The following is an 18,895-nucleotide window of genomic DNA, read 5'->3' as shown; positions in this document are numbered from 1 at the left end:
TCTTCGGGGGAAAACCGATACTTCTCCAAGAATCAGCACCAAGGGTATGCACATCAACCTCTAATGATCCAAAATATTCAACTAATTTCATTCTTACCACCTTATACTTCTTCTTTTCGGAATCAAAACCCAACAGAAAAAAAAAATCATAAATATTATATTTGATTACCTTCATGAACTCGCCGGTTGGAGGATTGCACATATGATTATAAGAATGATTTGCTAAGCAAATTAATCCATTACAAGACCCATTAATTGGAACCTCGAAGGCGAAGGCTTAAATGGTGAATTAACGAGATGAGTGACTACATCACAAGTCTTGTAATCTGCTATAACATAGAATTCAGATGTGAACAAGGTTTGAAGTATGAAACAAAGGTTTTGATTTCGAGAAGATTGAATGAAGTGCATGTTAGCAAAACGAGGTTCTTTAGCTAAATTGTGCCATGTGGAGCATACACACATGCTTTTAAGTAGAGAATGGATGGGCAGATCCTCTATTGTTCTCACTGGTTTGCTAATTCAGTTTAGAGTTATGTCCATATGTGATTAGTGGTAATGACGAACGGCATTTTTGGTTTTTAAGAATGCAAAATATTTAAATTACTTGATGTCCTAAATATAATCAATCGGAATAGAAAACATCATATTTTTGTTTGTTATCATTTCAAGCTTCGTCTCCTTCCCTCTTATATTTTACTAGAGTTTGTCGTCTTTGAGTGGTTTTAAATCTCATCTGAGACCAAGATGACTCGTCCAATATGTCTCGGAATCGTCCACCAACGAGACAGATAAACAAGTCAAAGATTTAAAATCACGGTGCATTTTTCTCATTGTTGATCACAAGACGACTCAAATGTAACAGAAAACTCGTTCGAGATGACTCGGTCATCAAAATGAGTTTTAAAACCATGCCCAGTTAAAATAGGAAAACCAATAAAGTTGGATGGCGTATTATTCACCAAATAAGGAAACTGCACACATCTTGGAGGTGGTGTTAGCAAAAGCTGGTGTGGCAATAGAAGCTCTCTTGCACTCTCTTTACTATATTTTCCTATCTGGATTTATTAATTTCTCTATCTGGATTTATTAATTTCCTGATTCGGTTTGGAATTTAAAATAGAGGAAAAATGAAATCGAGAAAATCACGCAGACCCTAAAGGGGTTACCCTCCGATCCCCTCTCTTTCTTCCCCAATAGAACCTAAAGAACGAAGAAGAGAAAGTGGCGATGTCGAATCTTCCTGAAGATATCATCTTGAATATCCTCTCATGGCTGCCCGCAAAGTCTCTCTTACGATTCAGGTGCGTTTGCAAGCTTTGGCGCGATTTAGTTAGTGACCCTAATTTCGTTAAAATGCACCTCAATCGAGCAATTGAAAACAACCACCTTAATCTTATGCTTAGATATTTTTACCTCTACTCTATAGATCTTAATGAATCGCTTGTCGAAGCAGTAGAGATCGATTATTCATTTAAATCTCCAAATTATGGGGTTGAAATTATGGGTTCTTGTAATGGATTACTATGTATAACTCCTTGTGAAGATGTTATTTGTCTTTGGAATCCATGCACCAAAGAATACAAGAAATTACCCAATGCACCTATCGATTTTCCGGTTCCTAGGGGTTGGGAAATCTGTTCTGCCATTGTTTATGGTTTTGGTTATGATCACACCATTGATGAGTACAAGGTGGTAAGAATTATTTACTTTGTTGATGAAGAAGATGGAGCTTATGATTCTGTGGTCGAGGTCTATACACTTGGAACGAATTCATGGAGAAGGATCCATAGTATTCCTTATTACCTTGGTTGTGAAAATACTCCGGGAATACTCTTGAATGGGTCTCTTCATTGGATTGCTACTCGTCATCCTGAATTGAATTTATCCAAATTAATTGTATCTTTTGATATTGGAGATGAGGACTATCGAGAGGTACCACAGCCTGATTGTGGGGATGATGAGTTTCGCATGAATTTGGGGGTATTGGGTGGAAGCCTTTGCATTCTACGTAATTTCTATAATTATCGTGTTGAGGTATGGGTGATGAAGGATTATGGAGTAAGAGAGTCCTGGGCTAAATTATTCACCATCAAACATCCAACAATTATTATGTCATATGAGTACTTGAAGCCTCTATGTTTTTCAAAGAATGGTGAAATTATGATAGAAAAGCATAACAAAGATCTTGTTTTGTATGACCCTAAGAGTGAAAGGGCTAGGATTCTTCAGATCCACGGTATTTTGGGTTGGTTTGAGGCCGTGACGTACATAGGGACCCTTGTTTCACTCAATTCAGGTACCTATGTGGGGCAGGAACATGCGGAAGGGAGCAAAAGGCTAAAGAATAACTATAGAAAAAAGAGGTAAAATAGATTGTTTTTCTATCTTTCTAATCATTTTTTGCACATCTAAAAGTTATGTTTTATTTTACTTATTAAAAAAAAAAAATTCATTTTTTGCACACACAAAATTGTTGAAATGTTTTCAGATGTGTGTTGATGTGTGAGACATGGCACTCGACTGACCAACTTCTCGAGGCGTAAGGCATAAGTCTCACATTTATGGGACTTATAAATAAATTATATAAAATTTAAAGAGGTGTCCAAAAGATGTACGTCTCAACATGAGGTTACTGAGGTGTATGCCTTTTGGTTGAGGATTTTGTCTCACATATATTTTTCTACTTTTTTTTTTCTCTGTTTTTTATATTTATATTTTCTAAACTATTTATTAGTCTTCCATATTTCTGTTCTCATTTTGGAAAAATAGTCGAAAACACGCATGGAGAAAGGGTTGTGCTTTGTGCAAATTCACAACCAATATTTTTTTTATTTTATTAAAATAAACTAATATTTTATATTGTAATTAATGCAAGGGATTAAAACTTGGAACTAAATTTTGAAACTTGGAATTGGGAAATGCAAGGGGATTACCTTAATTTGTTATTTTTAAATTGGGAAATGTGAGACTTATGACTTACACTTCAAGACGTTTTCAATTAGCCTCAGTCTGGACTTCTCTTTAGGCCATGTGCATCACATGCCTTTAAAAACTTTGAAATGTTGTATAGAGGTTTATTTTTGATATCTTGGTGTCTTCTTCATTATTAATGGAGTATTTATTCTTAAAAAAATGACACATTTATGAATCTATTTGTTTCTTTGATTCTTTTAGTGCATCATGTATCTGTTTTTTGAGTTATTCCAGGTGGCTAATGTTAGGATTTCACTATCCTTCTTCACGTATTTATTCTCGTGTCATTCATCAGTAACTCAAATGTGGATCCTTGTCTCTCTCAGGGTTGAGTTTCCATTGGTGGTGTGACAATGAACGATAGTAAAAGTGGAAATTGGAATAGAAGAAGGAAGAGGTACAAGAATTATTGTTATATAATTTTAATACATTCCAACGCATTGAAAGTGATTGTTATTTTTATACATCCCATGCCTTCAATTCATCATCTGTGTATAATTAGTTAACTTTTTTTTTTTTTTGTCTTTTATGCTTTTGATCATCTATCTTTATGTTCTTTATCACATTTTGAGAACAGTGCTTTTAAGTAAGCATTTTAAAGCAATTTGAAGAATGTTTAGCCATAAAAAGATAGTTGATTTGAGAAGAAAACTCCATATTTGTGTCTTCTTATCTTTTCAAGAACATAACTTGTATATAACTATTTAAGTCATATAAAGTTCAGGCTTGTAATATTTTTCAAAAGAATTGCAAAAAGGATAAAATTCTGTGTTATCTTATCTTTGTATAATCTTGTGTTTTGAAGAACTGAACTTCTTTATAACTATATTAATGATATACAGACTGATTCTTGATTGACCAGGTAGAAAACTATAATCCACGTGCTAACTACTTGTTCTATCCTGACAAGTTTGCTCTCATTATTTCTATATTATATGTCTGATTCAAATGTTTCATCATCATCCTCAAAAGCCTTATTCCAAAGATTCAGGGTAGGCTTGATGAATCAATATTCAAGTGACTCTTTTACTTCTGTTTTCATTATTTTATCCAATACAATGTTTTAAAAACCAGACCAATGATCGAACCGAAACTTTGCTTTATGTCCTCTTTTGGTGTATACAATAAATCATATTTAATCATATCTAGTATTTCAAAATGGTTCAAATTCAACATATCGTACCATAGTTTTATCATGCCCTTTTTTTCCTTCAAAGTTTTTCAAACATTCGTTTTTTTGGAAGGTAAGTTTTTTCAAACTTTATTTGTAAATCCTGCAACAACACTCAAAGATTAACATATTAACATACTCCATAAAAATAAATTACATGACCCACAGAACCAAAACAAAATATGAGGGGAAAATACCTCTTGAATCCTTGATGAAGAACATCGACAAATACATAAATTTCTTTTTATAAATAAAAAAAGAAAAAAAAACTTGGAAATCATCTTCTTTCCACAAATTTTCTTTCTTTTTTTCCCTTCAAATTTAAGAAATAATAGATTTCATTTGACACTAAAATAGGGTTGATTGGTTTTTTATTATCTTTTTTAAAAAATAAAAAATAAATAAGGTTTCTTTCTTTGTAATGTAACCCTTATAAATATATGATTTTCAGATTTTGTTTGATACTAAAAGATTTTTGTTAGATTTTTTTTGGAAGGTATTTTCCTTTTTGTTAGAATTTTAATTTAAGAAAGAATAGATTTCTTTTGACACTAAAATAGGGTTGCATTGATTGAGTTTTTACTATCTTTTACAACGGATGCCAAGTTGTAAGATTTAAGACTTTGTTTGGAACCGGTTCGCAAACCCAACAGTTTAATCATTGAACCTAAAAAACTGATGATTCTAGATTAAGTAGCGGTTCTTTATAAACCGGACCCATGTTTCTAAAATTTCCAGTTGTACCCAGTACGACCGTCAGTCCTGTTTTTAAAAACTGATTTTACCCTTTTAGCTTTGATCTCTGGGTTGTCGGTGAGTCCAATTAAAACTCAGCTTTGAGAGAAAAAAAAAAAAAATTCATTGACTGTTATTTCGGTAAGAAACTTTAACGTGTTTGAGAAGCATTTATTTTTCCATAGGTGGGGCTCTATTATGATGGGAAATATGCTATAACCAAAAAACAAACAAGTTTTAATTTTTGTTCTTTCTTTCTTCTATTTCTTTTTCTTTTTTTGGCCTCTTGGGTTGTTCGTTAAGGACAAAAAATTCTCATTAATAGTATAACACACACATGGTGATATATGAAGTAAGGACCATTCAGTTGATTGGCCACCTATTTGTTGAAAATATTTGAAATGTCACATACATTTTTCCATCGTAATTCCTTAAAGTTTTACTGTCCTTTTCTCTTTTCCTCATTTGTCATGCCACAAGGACACGTCATTTAGTTATGCAGATTTTTATTTTTTCCTGATTTTTGAATGGAGGTTTAAGACAGTCAGTTGATATGAATGTTGGTGGTTATGACCCAGCCATGAGGTGTCCCACCAATGGAATGATTTGGATCAATCAACTGATAGGCCCACATCTACACCGTAGCATCAAATCAAAGTTCAAAACTTTTCTCTCCATAATAAAGGCCCCCAATAAATATCTTTTGTACTTGCAATTATAAAAACCATTATTTTACTGAAGTAGATGTAGAAACTTTGCTGATCAAGTCTGTTCTCAGTTGGTTTTTGGTTTTTTCCGACCTCTTAACTTCTATGGACAAGCTTGTCAAAATGGAAAGATGTGTGTTGGGGTTACAAGTGGATTCTAATAGTGATGTTGAACACTTGGACTGCCATGAACTCAAAAAAACTTTGTTTAGCACAGATTGATATAGGATTTAGTGGTAGGAATTATTCGCTAAGTTTAATATCGCTGGCTTTAATCCAGTTAAGAGCAACTATTGCAACTGGAGAAATTCGTGCTCAACGCTGATTTGGGATCTGAAATGCAAATTGTTAGAATGGATATATAGATTTCAGCACTTAAACCCTGTTTCATATTTCCTTTATTTCGAAAGGAAAGTTGTTTGCTTAAAGATGTCATATGGGCATTCCGTTTTCACTAGATTACAAATTGTTATGACTCAATTGCTTTTGCATGAACTAATGGATGTCAGCAATTTAAAACTTCTTGATTATGCTTTTCTTCTTTGGCTGAAGGTTCGTAAGTGAGATTTCCTCTGAATTCTATTCAAATCTTTTCTTAGATTTTGTGCAGACATCAAATTATTTGGTGAATTTTTTTTTACCTCTTGCATGATTTTTTTGAAAGTACAGTATTTTTGAAGGTTTCAATGGTTGAGCTTGTAGTCATGTGTTTGAAGTTCTGAGTTGATTTTTTTTTAAGGGGAAAAAATATATATATTTGAATTCAAAGGTGGGTTTACTACAATTTTTATATTTTGATATTTTTATTTATTTTTTGAATTTTTTAACTGATTCACTTGGGACACCTTTAGGACTTTCTATTTTGAATATAAGCAACTTTCTTATGTAGATTCTCCTTAACATTTGAACTTGAAGCCTGGTGTTGAACTTATATTGTTTTCTCAAGTTTTGCACATCTCAAGGTCATTTTGACGGTGGATGAGGCTTTTTTTCTTCACTATCTTAGTAAGGATAGTTGGACTCTTTATGTTTTTCTGACTTGAATATGGATTTGTGCACCCAGCCAAGTTGTCTCTTAATGTTCAGTTCTTTTCCCCCCTTTTTTTTGTTGAAACATTCTCTTTTTTCCCCTTCCCTTCCCAAGTTAAATTGGATTAAATTGTTTTGCTAAATGATTCAAATTAATGAAATGTATTCTTAATGTGTGTTTTTTTCCCTTCCTGCAAGGTCTGTTTGCAGCTTTTTATAGGTGGGTGAATACTTATGGAGCACTAATCGTAAGCTTTTAGCAGGGAGCAACAAAATGAGCCTAATGGTTTGTAGTAACGATTCGGAAAATCAAAAGTCTGAGTAGTAGTCTACATAAAAGTTGTCATTAAATAAATTCATGTAGAGATTATGTCAGTTTGTATGGACTTTTCAAGATTTATAGACTGTATTACTTTCTTAATGCTATAACATTTACAATTAACTTGAAGGCCAAATCTGTGACGCAACTTAATTATTCAGAGGTCCAACTCTTGTATTTGGTTAAGAGGAGTTGCCCAAGCTGCAAAATCAACTAAATTTCTTATAAAATTACAGAGAGTCTTCTATTTGAATCCAATGTTCTTTGATTAATTTTTTAACTTCACTTCTTTTTTTTTTTTTCTCTTTTAAAATTTTCATCTTTGGTAAATTAATATTTTGTTATATAAAGATTTTATGTACTTACTTAGGAGTTTGTTTGTCTTTCATTATCTTCTTGATTGTGCTAATATCATTAAAATATACCTGATAAAAAATACCCTCATTTACAATCGGTGAGGTACAATTTTTTTTATAAATTAAATATAAAAGATAATTTATTTTATCTAACTATATTGTATACAAAAATTAATAAAAATACATATATGGAACAAAAAAATACATTTTTTTTTATAAATTAAATAATAAAGATAATTTATTGTATTCAAAAATCATTTAAAAAAAATATAAGGTACTAAAAGAAATGTTTATAGAGTGATAAACCTGGGGCAAACCTATCTATCGCAATTTTATTTTAAAAAATGGCTTATTTTATCAAGTTTGTTACTTAACAAACCCTACTTTATGAATCATCTCATCATGCCTAACTCAGTAAGATTTCAAATCTTACTACGGGTCATTGAGCCCACTTAGATTATAAAATTAACACTCGAACACCAAAGTCTTCTAAATTTCATGGAAAAACTCAGATTTAAAAATAAAAATTTTGAGTTGTAAAACTCAAAGGCAGTTTTAGTAATAAAAATTTAACAGTGAGGTCTTCCGGCTAAATCTCTCATTTATATGAAACTTCTCATGCTTATACATATTCCATTCAAAAGGCAGACTTGCAATTTTATTACAACAACTCCCTTCCCTAATCAACTTTATTACGCACCAAAGCTTATTTATATGAATCATTCTACCATAACTAACATAGTAAGATTTCAAATCTTACTAAACGTCTTAGAGTCCACAGGGATTATCAAATTAGCAATCCAATAATACAGACTTGTAAATTTCATGAAAAAATTCAGATTAAAAAAAAAAAAAATTTAACTTGATCATAGGTGTTGAAAATGGTTCGCTAACGAACTCCCAAATTTAAAACTAAAATGCAATAGTGTAAATTAACATTTTTTTTTTTTTTAAATTCTTAAAATTTTGTCCTTACAAGGTATTTTACATAAATTGAAATTTATAACGTGGATACCTACTCTAGAGGTTTTGCTCAATAACAAATTTGGTAAAGTGAGGTTTGGTGGGTAACAAACTTCATAACTTAAGGTTCCCTTGGAGTTGTTAGAACTCCAAGGGATTTTTTTGTAATAAAAATGAAACAGTTGGATCTGTTGGGTAAATCTCTCATGTTAAATATTTTCGATATTTAAAATAAAATTGATTTTACATAGTATTATTTTGCAAAGAAGACTTCATGTTGAACAAAAGTCACCATCTTAATTTATTTATTATTAGTCATAATTTCCAGCAAAAGAAACATTTACACTGTATATCAATACAAAATAAATTTTAATTTATGAAAATAAGCATAAGTTAGTTTTAATATATAGAGAAACAAAAATCTACTTGACTAAGATGATAGAAATATTTTTAAACTATAGTCATATTAAGTTTGGGTTCAGGCAATGGGTATGCCCGAACCCAACCCTATTTAAGTTTATCATTTTTCCTATTGCCCGAACCCGAGACTAAACCCAAGCTAACTATTCCCAGACTAACCCAAATCCGGATTCAACCCATCGGGTATGGGTTTGACCGGCCCAAGTTGCAGTCGTAAGGGCATTGAGAGTTGTTTTCTATCTAGGATTAAGATTCTCTACTAATGAGTCGGTTCTCTCTCACAATTCACAAGTAACAATTCACAATTCACAAACCCTACTAGACCTGAGCGGGAGAAGAGAAGGGTAGCAAAGCAATGGCAGTAGTAGATATGTGGAACCTTCCAATCCCAGAAGATATAATCTGGGAAATCCTTTTAAGGCTTCCTGTGAAATCTCTCTTAAGATTCAGGTACGTATGCAAGCATTGGTACGCTTTAATCAGTGATCCTACTTTCGTTAAACTTCACCTCAATCGAGCATTAATAACTGAAACTAAGAATAATCTAATGACTCTATCCAATACGGGTTCTGATCTCTACTTTGTAGACCTTGATCTTGATGATGCATCATCTAATGAAGTTGTTAAGATCAATCATCCATTTAAATCTCCATTTAATACGACTAAAATTCTGGGTTCTTGTAATGGATTAATATGCTTAATTCTTCACGAAGAAGATGTTGTTTGCATTTGGAATCCATGTACTAAAGAATATAAGAAATTACCCAAGGAGGATTTGGTCTTCTCCCCCTACACTAATTTTTTATACGGATTTGGTTATGATGCCACCATTGATGATTACAAGGTGGTAAGAATTGCAAGCTTTAGTGATGGTATCAAGGATTACAATTCTGAAGTCAAAATTTATGAATTAGGAACAAATTCATGGAGAAGAATCCAACACATTCCTTATAATTTTCATAGGTCACTCATGCCCGGGGTTCTTTTGAATGGGGGTCTTCATTGGGTTGGGAATCGTAATCCAGGATCGGATTTTTCTAGGTTAATTGTTTCTATTGATATTGGGAATGCGGAGTATCGAGAGGTACCTTATCCAGAATCTACAATTGATAACTTTGACATGAATGTGGGTGAATTGGGGGTATTGGGAGGATGCCTTTCAATATTTAGTCATTTCACTGATTGCCGTATTGATGTATGGGTGATGAATGATTATGGTGTGATGGAGTCTTGGGTAAAATTATTCACCATCCCACAACCGATAGTTATTACGCCATGGAGGTGGATGCGCCCAATTTGTTTTTCCAACAATGGTGAAATTCTAATTGAGAGGAGTTGGACTGATCTTGTTTTATATGACCCAAACCATGAACAGATTAGGATTCTTGAGATCCGTGGTACTGCGAGGCTCTTTCAGGTAATGATATTTGTGGAGAGCCTTGTTTCACTCAGAACAGGTACTTATGTGGGACAAGAATAAACATGAGGGAACTAAAATCAGAACAGAAATAAGAGGTAAGATAAATGGTGATTTTCGCACTTTTTTGAAGGTTTCAATTGCTGAGCTACAGTCACGGTGTTTGAAGTTCTGAGTTGATTTTATTGAAAACAATATGGATATTTGAAATTGAAGGCGGATTTGATGTGATTTATGTTGGAACATTTAGAAATCTAAGTCAGGTGTTTCACTTTAATTATTTTCCAAAGTTTAGGGTTTATTTGAGTTTTGATTGTGGAACTCACAAGGTTGTTCGGTACCTTTTTTTGGTTTTTTTTTTTTTTCTAATGTAGAAAAATTTTATGTGGATTTTGCACCACAATTTCTATTTTTTAACTCAGCTGTCTTGCATGTTGATCTTTTTGTACATTTTAGTGGAAAATTTATTTTTTTCTTTTTAATAAGAAAATTCATCCCCTCTCCCCACAGATACACAGAAAAGAGATGATGGTCTTGTGGAAACAGGAAGTTGGCAAAGTAGAGAGTTGTAAATCTCTTAATGATATTTGTTTTGGTGATCATTCAAACCAAACATCTAATATATTAATTTACCTCTTTGGAAAGTTGCAAATGAGACACCATTGTTGTATTGATCAGCTTCTTTAAAATGAGTTATGCCGAGTTGCCCAAACTATAAGAATTGCCAGTATTTGCCCACTTGGAATTCTCAAATTACAAATTCCTGAGAACTTGTTTTGTGTCCTATATTCTTCGACTGATTTTCATAGTTTCGTTTGCTCTCCAAAATTCTACTTTGGTTAATTAATATTTTGTTGAATGAAGGTCCTGTACCATGAAAAAAATCTACATAAAATGGCTATACATGTATAGCTTGTACAACATGTAGCATCATTGTCTGCAACTTATCCCAATTATTAGGTCAGCAACGTGAATTCTATTTCATTGTTATGCCTATCATGACCATATACTCACTCAAGGCATGTTCTGTAGTTCATTTCCGCTTTATATCTATTATTTTCTAGGGGAATTAGGTAAGTTGTTCTGCCTTCAAAGAGAATTACCTTTGCCACTCATTCAGTTGTAGCATTGGTATGTAAGAATCTTGGAACCTCGAAACCTCACATTTCACAAAAAATCTAAATAATTCAATAAATGTTAAGGTGGTTTGAATAAACAAACTTAACATTCGTTTTTACATTTAAGCTATTTCTAAAATGAATTCTTTGATAGACAACAAATCAAGCTTAAACTCTCACCAACAAATCAAGCTTAAACTCTCAACAACAAATCAAACTTTATGTTAACTGTTAACACTGTGAGGCTATGTTTGAATTGAGAGAAGTGGAGATAAGAGAAACACGTTAAGAGAAGAGAAACTCGGTTTCTCTCCACCAGTTTTGGATTGACAGGAATCAACTTGAGACAACTTGATTCTCAATTCTTTTATTAACTATAAATAAAATGGTGGGTGCTCAAGATGTATGCATGAATGGACTTATGAATAAGTAGATTACCTCAATGAAGAGGGATTACTTTCTTCGTCTTTAGCCCTTAAAGTAGGGAAACTAGACTAAAAGAACTTGAAAGTAAAGTGCTAGAAACATAAAAGAAGCTTGAAATAACTTGCATTAACATTGAATAATATTAAAACTTATAGGAGACTTAATAGAGGAAGATAGCTTCTCAAAGAGAAGACTTACGCACTTCAACCCTATACCCTTGAAGGAAAGTAAGAGGACTGCATTGCAAAGAGCTTAAATAAAATAACAAAAGAATGATTATGTGAGAAAGAGAGAAGTAAATGTACTTAGATAAAAAAAAATTCAGCACTTAGGTCTCCCACCCCATCTTAGTCTCTTCTTTCTTTCCAACTTCTTCTTTTAGCTCTAAGGGTTCCAAAGAGGTGAATACAGATTTGGGCAGAATTTTCTTGCTCTAAAATTCTCTTCCTCTTTCGTCTTGAGGAGCCCTCTATTTGTAGAGTCTTGAGAGACCCCTTGGGGGCAAAAGGGTCCCCAATCACTTCAATGACATAATATTCTCAAGAAAACCTCCATTATGTCATTTCTTTCCTCATATACCCTTGTCCTCGATAATCCTTTCCCATAGTCTTGAATCTCACCAATCAAGATCCCTCAATGTCAAATAGGTAAAAGTGCAAGAGATTCTAGAGTCTTCTCTTATTGTGACCAAGGTCAAAGGTAGTGGGCTAGGCAAAATGACTATAAAGCCAAGGTATGGAGTGATGAGAGAATGACAGTGGGGGCAAGGAGAGCTTGTGGGCTGTTTCAAGGGATTGAAGCTTGAGAATGGGCGAAGTGGGGTCCCCAAAAGGAAGAGCTTTGAAAATGGAAAAAAATAGAGATGGAAATCTTGATGCTACTAACAATAGATTAATATGTGCCAATTGATTAAGGATGAGGTTTCAAGGGATTGAAGCTTGAGAATGAGCCAAATAGAGAGAGAAAAAATATGCTGCTATTACTCCCATATAATAATTTTTAAAATTTTAAGATTCTTAGTAACCCCCCCCCCCCCCCCCCCCCCCATGGACAAAATCCTGGCTCCACCCCTGCAACCTAGTGTTTATATGGTCATGGTGACCGATGTGAACTACTACTTAGTAGAATTACAAACAAGGTCCTCAAGGATTCATGGTTTAGATTATTTTAAAATGAAAAAAAATATATTTTTTGCTAGATCAAAGGCTTCAAAAATGGATAGTTACTTCCAAATTTAAAATGGGTGGATCAATTGTAAAATATATTGGTCAGGGTAGAGGAAAACTGAGGGAAAATATTTGTTACAACATTTTCTTACAAATGCCCTTCGACGAAAAAAGAGACAGCATACAGGCAGTGTTGTAAAAAATATTGTAATTTCTGTTTTCTCCACATCCATTTGGTTCTCAATCATGTTTTTGACGCCACATGGATGTGTGGTCCTTACGCACATGCTACAATGAGTACACATTTAACTGGAATCGATTCGATGGCCGGAGCCCTTTTTTATTGGGACTGAACGAATTAACTAAGAACAAAAATTGATTGAAACCGATTAAAATTAGAACTGATTGAACCTATTTAAAGAACAAAATCATGGATGTTCCGACCTTGGTTCTATTGATTTTAGAACTGAAAGTAGAACCGATAGGAACCAGTATCAAGAAAAATTATTGATTTTGGTTCCTATAAGGATTGAATCAGAACTGATCCATTGACGCCACCTTTACATGCAACCCATAAGAACGTAGACTAAGATTCAGATTTGGTACCCATGGATTGTAAATTGGGTCGTGATAATCTGACACCCCACGTGGCACACTCAGTCAACTCTCCTGACATGACAAGTTTCGGGAATCATAGATCTATATGCCTCGTTATACACGATTCCCTTGGGATACTTTTTATGGGGAAGTGTATTTTTTTTAATCTCGAGGTGTATAGATCTACAGTTGTTGAACTTGTAATGTCAGGAGAGTCGATTGAGTGTGCCACATGGGGTAGTGAGATTATCACGATTCTTGTCATGTTTCAAATGACACCTTTACCCTTTGGAGTTCATGTTTTAGATTAGATTTCTAAAAAATAATATAAAAAACTGTTTTTCCCTAGTCGAAGGCTTCTAAAATGGTATCCCCAACCAAAGTGCATTGATCAGGTATCCGTGCCTCTTAGAATTTTTCTCAATTAAGAGTTCTATTTAGAAGATATGATGCAAAGTGAACATGCAATACCTCACAAACCCAAACTCAGCTGAGCAGAGAAGATGTAACCTTGTGGTTCAGGTACGTATGCAAGCGTTGGCACTATGTGGGACAGTATCACGAAAAGAAACACAATGTGGGATGACCTCCCACAAGAAATAATCTTGGACATCCTTTCAAGGCTTCCTGAAAAGTCTCGATTGCAAAGATTAAGGTATGTATGCAAGCATTGGTACGTTTGGTATCAGTGGTTCTACTTTCGTTAAACCGCACATCATTTGACCATTAATAACTGAAACTAAGAACAACATAATTGCTTTCATCACAATGGGTGGGTTCTCATCTCTATTCAATGGACTTTGATAATGCATTATATGATTATAAAGCCAAACAGATCAATTATCCTTTTCTAGATTCAAATTACCGTTCCTGTAATGGATTAATATGCCTAAATACAAGACTGGTATTATATACGGGTTTGGTTATGATCCCACTGTCAACGATTACAAGGTTGTAAGAATTAGGTACCTTTTAGGGTCGTAATGGTGTCGAGGGTTATACAACAAAAGTTAAAATTTATGAATTAAGCACAAATTCATGGAGAGGAATCGTGTCTTTGTGAATGGGACTTTTCATTGTGTTGTAAATCGAAATCGAGATCGTGCATCTAATTTATCCAGGTCAATCGTTTCTTTTGATATTGGGAAGGAGAAGTACCGCTTGGATACACAGCCAAATCATGCAGATTATCGTTGTTATATATAGAGCAAATAATTGGGTTATTTTGCAGGCTGCTTTACCAATAATGGTGAAATTATAATGCAAATATCACACAAAGCATGAAAAGTTTAGGAAACTTAAAGATCCATGGTACGGCGAGCATGGTTTCAAAACTCATCCGATACCAAGACATATCATCTGAATTGTCTCGATATCAGGCATGAACGAGACGGATGCACAAGTCAATTTTTAGAACAATATTTAATACCTTACGTTCATTTTTGAAAATTTTGGACGAGACGTATCAAACGTATCGAAAAACTCATTCGAGACGACTCGGTATCAGGCATGGACGAGACACAAAATTGAGTTTTAAAATCATGATAGCGAGGGAAAAAGTTCATGGTTCTTGCACATGCCACAGTGAGTTTTTGAGTTAGTTTGTCATGGCCGTTAAGTTAGAAAATCATTACTCTATCCTACAAGAGTGTTGATAATCTGAGCACATGGCAAGTCAATCGACTTACCTGACGTGATAGGCTTGAGAACTGTTAATGTGCTCTCCACGGGATACAGAACTACAGTTTCCCATTAAAAAAGTTCAGTTTTGTATCCCGAGGAGAGAAGATCTATGGTTTTCAAGTATGCCACATGCTCACTTTATAATCCACGTGATAAAATTCAAATCTATACAATTAATTTGTTATTTAACATATCTTGGAGTGGATTCTAATGCATCAATTCGTGGCATCCAAAAACATGATATGATGCCAGAGTTATAATTGAAAAAAATAAAAAACTTTAAAAAAATATTCAATAAAAAAATTAACTTTCCTGATTGAATTTTAATTTTAAATTTGGGAGTTTAATAATCATCTTTTTTCAACACCTATCATCAAGCTCAAAAAGAATTTTTTTTTTTTTTTTTTGAGTTTTCTACTTTTGAATCCTTTTTTCCATGAAATCTAGAAGACTGTGATGTTAGATTGCTAATTTGATCATTCATGTGGGCCCAACAATTCTTAGTAAGATTGGATATCTTACTAATTTAGTCATAATAGCCTGATTTTATAAAGATCCAATGCGGTGTTCCGTTCCTATAATAGGAGTAAGGTTTCTGCATGGCACGTTTTCATTGGAGTTGAAACACCTAGGCTCTTAACCAATCCGGGCACGCAGCCCAATGTATTAGAACTCCAACAAAAATGTGCCACGTGTTAAGGCAATAGAATCGTAGATTGTTTTCATCGGGATGCATAAAAAAAGATGTGCAATTATATGTCCTTCCACGTCAGCCGCGTACCAAGACCTGCTCATTCACCATTATTCTAACTTATAGGGTGATTTACACATACCCCTATGTTTTCTTGAATATTAAAGATACCCCTTATGTTTTGAAATTGATGTGACCTCAGTCTTCTAAACAGACCAAGGAGAAAAGACTCACATGCCCTTATCTTTAATTACTAGTCAAAAAACCTATATTTTTTTTCTAAAAAACCAATCATCTTCAGATTCTTCAACCTCTAAGATAACTTTAATATATTCAACATTATTTTCATCCATCATTTTTTATCTTTCTTCCTTTTATAAAATATCCTAGATTTTTCTATTCAAAATTTTATCATTTTATACTTCCTCAAAAATTATATTTTATCATGAGATTTGAATGTTTAAAACGTAGATACAATCTTAAAATAGATGATGAGAGTTAAATTTTTTTTTATCCAAAAGCGGTTGAAGTTGAGTGATTTGGAGAAAAAAAAAATCTGGATTTTTGGTTAAAGATTAAAGATGAGGGCATTAGAGTCTTGTCATCTCAGTCTATTTAAACAACTGAAGTCAAGGGATGCATGTCATCAATTTCAAAACATAGCGGGGTATCTCTAATATTCAGCAAAACAGAGGCGTATGTCTAAATCACCCAAACTTATAGAGTCAACCGGACACTGTTATGGATCGCAACTCTTACTAAATCTCCATAGATTCTTTCTAATAAGAGAGTTTGCTTTACTTAAGGATTGTAATAGTTTTATAAGATGCAATCCGATATAATAATGTATATATACCGTTTGTCTCTCATAAACCTTAAACCTTAAACTTCTGTGAAGAAGAAGAAGAATAGAAGTAGTACTAGTAGTAGTAGAAGAAGAAGAAGAAGAAGAAGAGTAGCAGCAGCAGCAGCGATGTGGAATCTGCTCCCACAAGATTTATTGTTGGATATCCTTTCATGGCTTCCTGCGAAGTCTCTTTTACGATGCAGGTGCGTATGCAAGCGTTGGTGCAATTCAATTAGAGATCCTAGTTTTGTTAAACAGCACCTCAGTCGAGTAACTGAAACCGACAATCTCATTCTCATTAATAAGTATAAGTACCTCTTCTCTATAGATTTTGATGATGCATCGTGTAATAAAGTTCTTGAGATCAAAAACCCATTTGAATATCGGGTTGATTTTCTGGGTTCTTGTAATGGATTAATATGTTTTACTCCTTGCAAAGATCAAGATGTAATTTGTCTTTGGAATCCTTGTACCAAAGAATACAAGAAATTACCCACACTGCCGCCTGTCGAATTGAATTGTTGGTGCTGCTTGTCTAACTCTATACATGGGTTTGGTTACGATCCCATCCTTGATGATTACAAGGTGGTAAGAATCGGGTATTTTATGTGTCATGATCTCGATGATCTTTCTACAGATGTCAAAATTTATGAATTACGAACAAATTCATGGAGAACAAGCCAACGACAAATTCCTTATAACCATTCTTATGATAAAAGATCATCAGCAGTACTTGTAAATGAGACTCTTCATTGGATTGTGGTACAGTATTCCGAATCAGATTTATTGAAGAAATTAGTTGTTTCTTTTGATATTGGGACTGAGGAGTACCGAGAGGTGCCACAGCCGAACTATGTAAATGATGAGTGCTCTTACATGATTTTGGGTGTATTAGGAGGATGCCTGAGCATAATTAATGATGTTAGCAATCTTAATGTTGATCTTAGTGTTGAGTTATGGGTGATGAAGAATTATGGTGTGAAGGAGTCTTGGGTTAAATTATTCACAATTACACAACAAACAGTTAAATTCGTTCATTACTTGAGGCCACTTTGTTTTTCCAAGAATGGTGAGATTCTAATGGTAAAGGATGGTGAATATCTAGTTTTGTATGACCCAAAGTGTGAAAGGATTACGAATCTTGAGATATGTGATCTACCGATTTGGTTTGGGGCCGTGAAGTACGTGGAGAGCCTTGTTTCACTCAAATCAGGAACTTATGTGGAACAAAAACTAATAGAAGGGAACAACATAAAGATAAATGAGAAGAGATCAAATGAGTCGTGTTTTTCTCTATCTTTCTAATCTTTTTTGCACCAATGAATTAAACTGATGTTTCGAGGTTTACTTTCATTTGTTTCGACACCTTCACCCTTATTAATGCAGTATTGGTTCATTAAAAAGGACTAAATTATGAATCTATTTTATGTTTGATAGAGGTAGTTTCAATGATTCTTCTTGATGCATAATGACCAGGGCTATTTAAGCCACTACAATTGTTATATATTGTGGTTTGTGGAGTATTGGTCAATACGGAGGTACTGTAAATCAAGCCACACGTTCACAATGGTCAAGCTTAGTGTTGAGCTTGTTGGGGGGTGTGAGGGAGCTAACGGTCCCCGAAAGAAATTTTTCCAATGGTATTTTTCGCAATTTCACTAATATTATGTAAAATTCTAGTTAGATTTCTCATTTTTGGTAAAAGCTTGTAATTTGTAAATTGAGAATTTTCTCTTCATAGTGGAATCAGTGTGATTCGTGGACATACCTAAATTTTGAGGAACCACGTAAAATCTCTATGTTTCATTTTATGATTGCATCTAGTCTTATGTTTTTTTTATAGGCTTGATTGAATCTGTTTTCTTAGCATTATATAAGTTTAGAATTTCTCCATTTTTCTTATGTTCAATTACCACTCAAACAAGTGTTTGTCTCTCTCAAGGTCGAGGTTCCACTAGTGATCCAAAAAAATATTCTTTATGTCATCTTGTGTGATTTGTATTTCTTAGAGCATCTCTCTGCGTGCTTTTTGGGTATCTAATGCATTGAAATTATTTGTTAAAGATGACAGACTTCGCACACTTACATTAAAACCAATAGTAAAGAATTATGTGAAGCTAAATCAAAGTTTAAAAGGTAAAATGCCTTCTGGTCCGAAGAAAAAAAGAGGTTAGTCGGGTAAAAAGTGGAATGGTCCCCTACACAATGATTTTGTTTTGTTCGTAGCTAAGTAGAGTGAGGATAATTTCTTTGGTTTATAGGTGAAGAGAGGAT

The 18,895-nt window shown here is 33.6% G+C and overlaps 3 protein-coding genes across 4 annotated transcripts; all 3 read left to right on the top strand.

Annotated features, from left to right (window-relative positions):
- Nucleotides 1-1,082: 1,082 nt before the first annotated feature.
- Nucleotides 1,083-7,190, top strand: LOC147383094 (F-box protein CPR1-like). 2 transcript variants are annotated; one of them, XM_086428315.1, is made up of 3 exons: nt 1,083-2,366; nt 3,303-3,373; nt 6,829-7,190. In XM_086428315.1, exons 1-2 carry the CDS (start codon nt 1,231-1,233, stop codon nt 3,325-3,327), a joined length of 1,161 nt encoding a protein of 386 aa, XP_086284441.1. In that variant the 5' UTR covers nt 1,083-1,230; the 3' UTR covers nt 3,328-3,373; nt 6,829-7,190. The 2 variants fall into 2 exon arrangements, with proteins under 2 accessions (XP_086284441.1, XP_086284440.1); XM_086428314.1 differs by having other exon boundaries at nt 6,817-7,190.
- Nucleotides 7,191-8,956: 1,766 nt separating this feature from the next.
- On the top strand, nt 8,957-10,608 carry LOC147383093 (F-box protein CPR1-like). The gene has a single exon (XM_086429262.1). The coding sequence runs from the start codon at nt 9,032-9,034 to the stop codon at nt 10,154-10,156; it is 1,125 nt and encodes a 374-aa protein (XP_086285388.1). The 5' UTR covers nt 8,957-9,031; the 3' UTR covers nt 10,157-10,608.
- A 6,096-nt stretch (nt 10,609-16,704) lies between these two features.
- Nucleotides 16,705-18,006, top strand: LOC147383092 (F-box protein CPR1-like). Its single transcript, XM_086428925.1, has one exon. It carries the CDS (start codon nt 16,748-16,750, stop codon nt 17,924-17,926), a length of 1,179 nt encoding a protein of 392 aa, XP_086285051.1. The 5' UTR covers nt 16,705-16,747; the 3' UTR covers nt 17,927-18,006.
- The last annotated feature ends 889 nt before the right edge of the window (nt 18,007-18,895 follow it).

Source organism: Akebia trifoliata, chromosome 16 (genome assembly GCF_017979445.1).
Source record: "Akebia trifoliata isolate Shusen 1 chromosome 16, ASM1797944v1, whole genome shotgun sequence".
Taxonomy (NCBI): Eukaryota; Viridiplantae; Streptophyta; class Magnoliopsida; order Ranunculales; family Lardizabalaceae; genus Akebia; species Akebia trifoliata.
Note: the sequence above shows the minus strand (reverse complement) of the source record. Positions and strands in the feature narration are given on the sequence as shown.

What these genes read in the sequence shown, in the direction of transcription:
- LOC147383093 (XM_086429262.1), top strand. Translation starts at nt 9,032, where the DNA reads ATGGCAGTAGTAGATATGTGGAACCTTCCAATCCCAGAAGATATAATC.
- LOC147383094 (XM_086428315.1), top strand. Translation starts at nt 1,231, where the DNA reads ATGTCGAATCTTCCTGAAGATATCATCTTGAATATCCTCTCATGGCTG. An exon ending in AATAACTATAGAAAAAAGAG is followed by an intron (nt 2,367 to 3,302) that starts GTAAAATAGATT and finishes TGTCTCTCTCAG; the next exon opens with GGTTGAGTTTCCATTGGTGG.
- LOC147383092 (XM_086428925.1), top strand. Translation starts at nt 16,748, where the DNA reads ATGTGGAATCTGCTCCCACAAGATTTATTGTTGGATATCCTTTCATGG.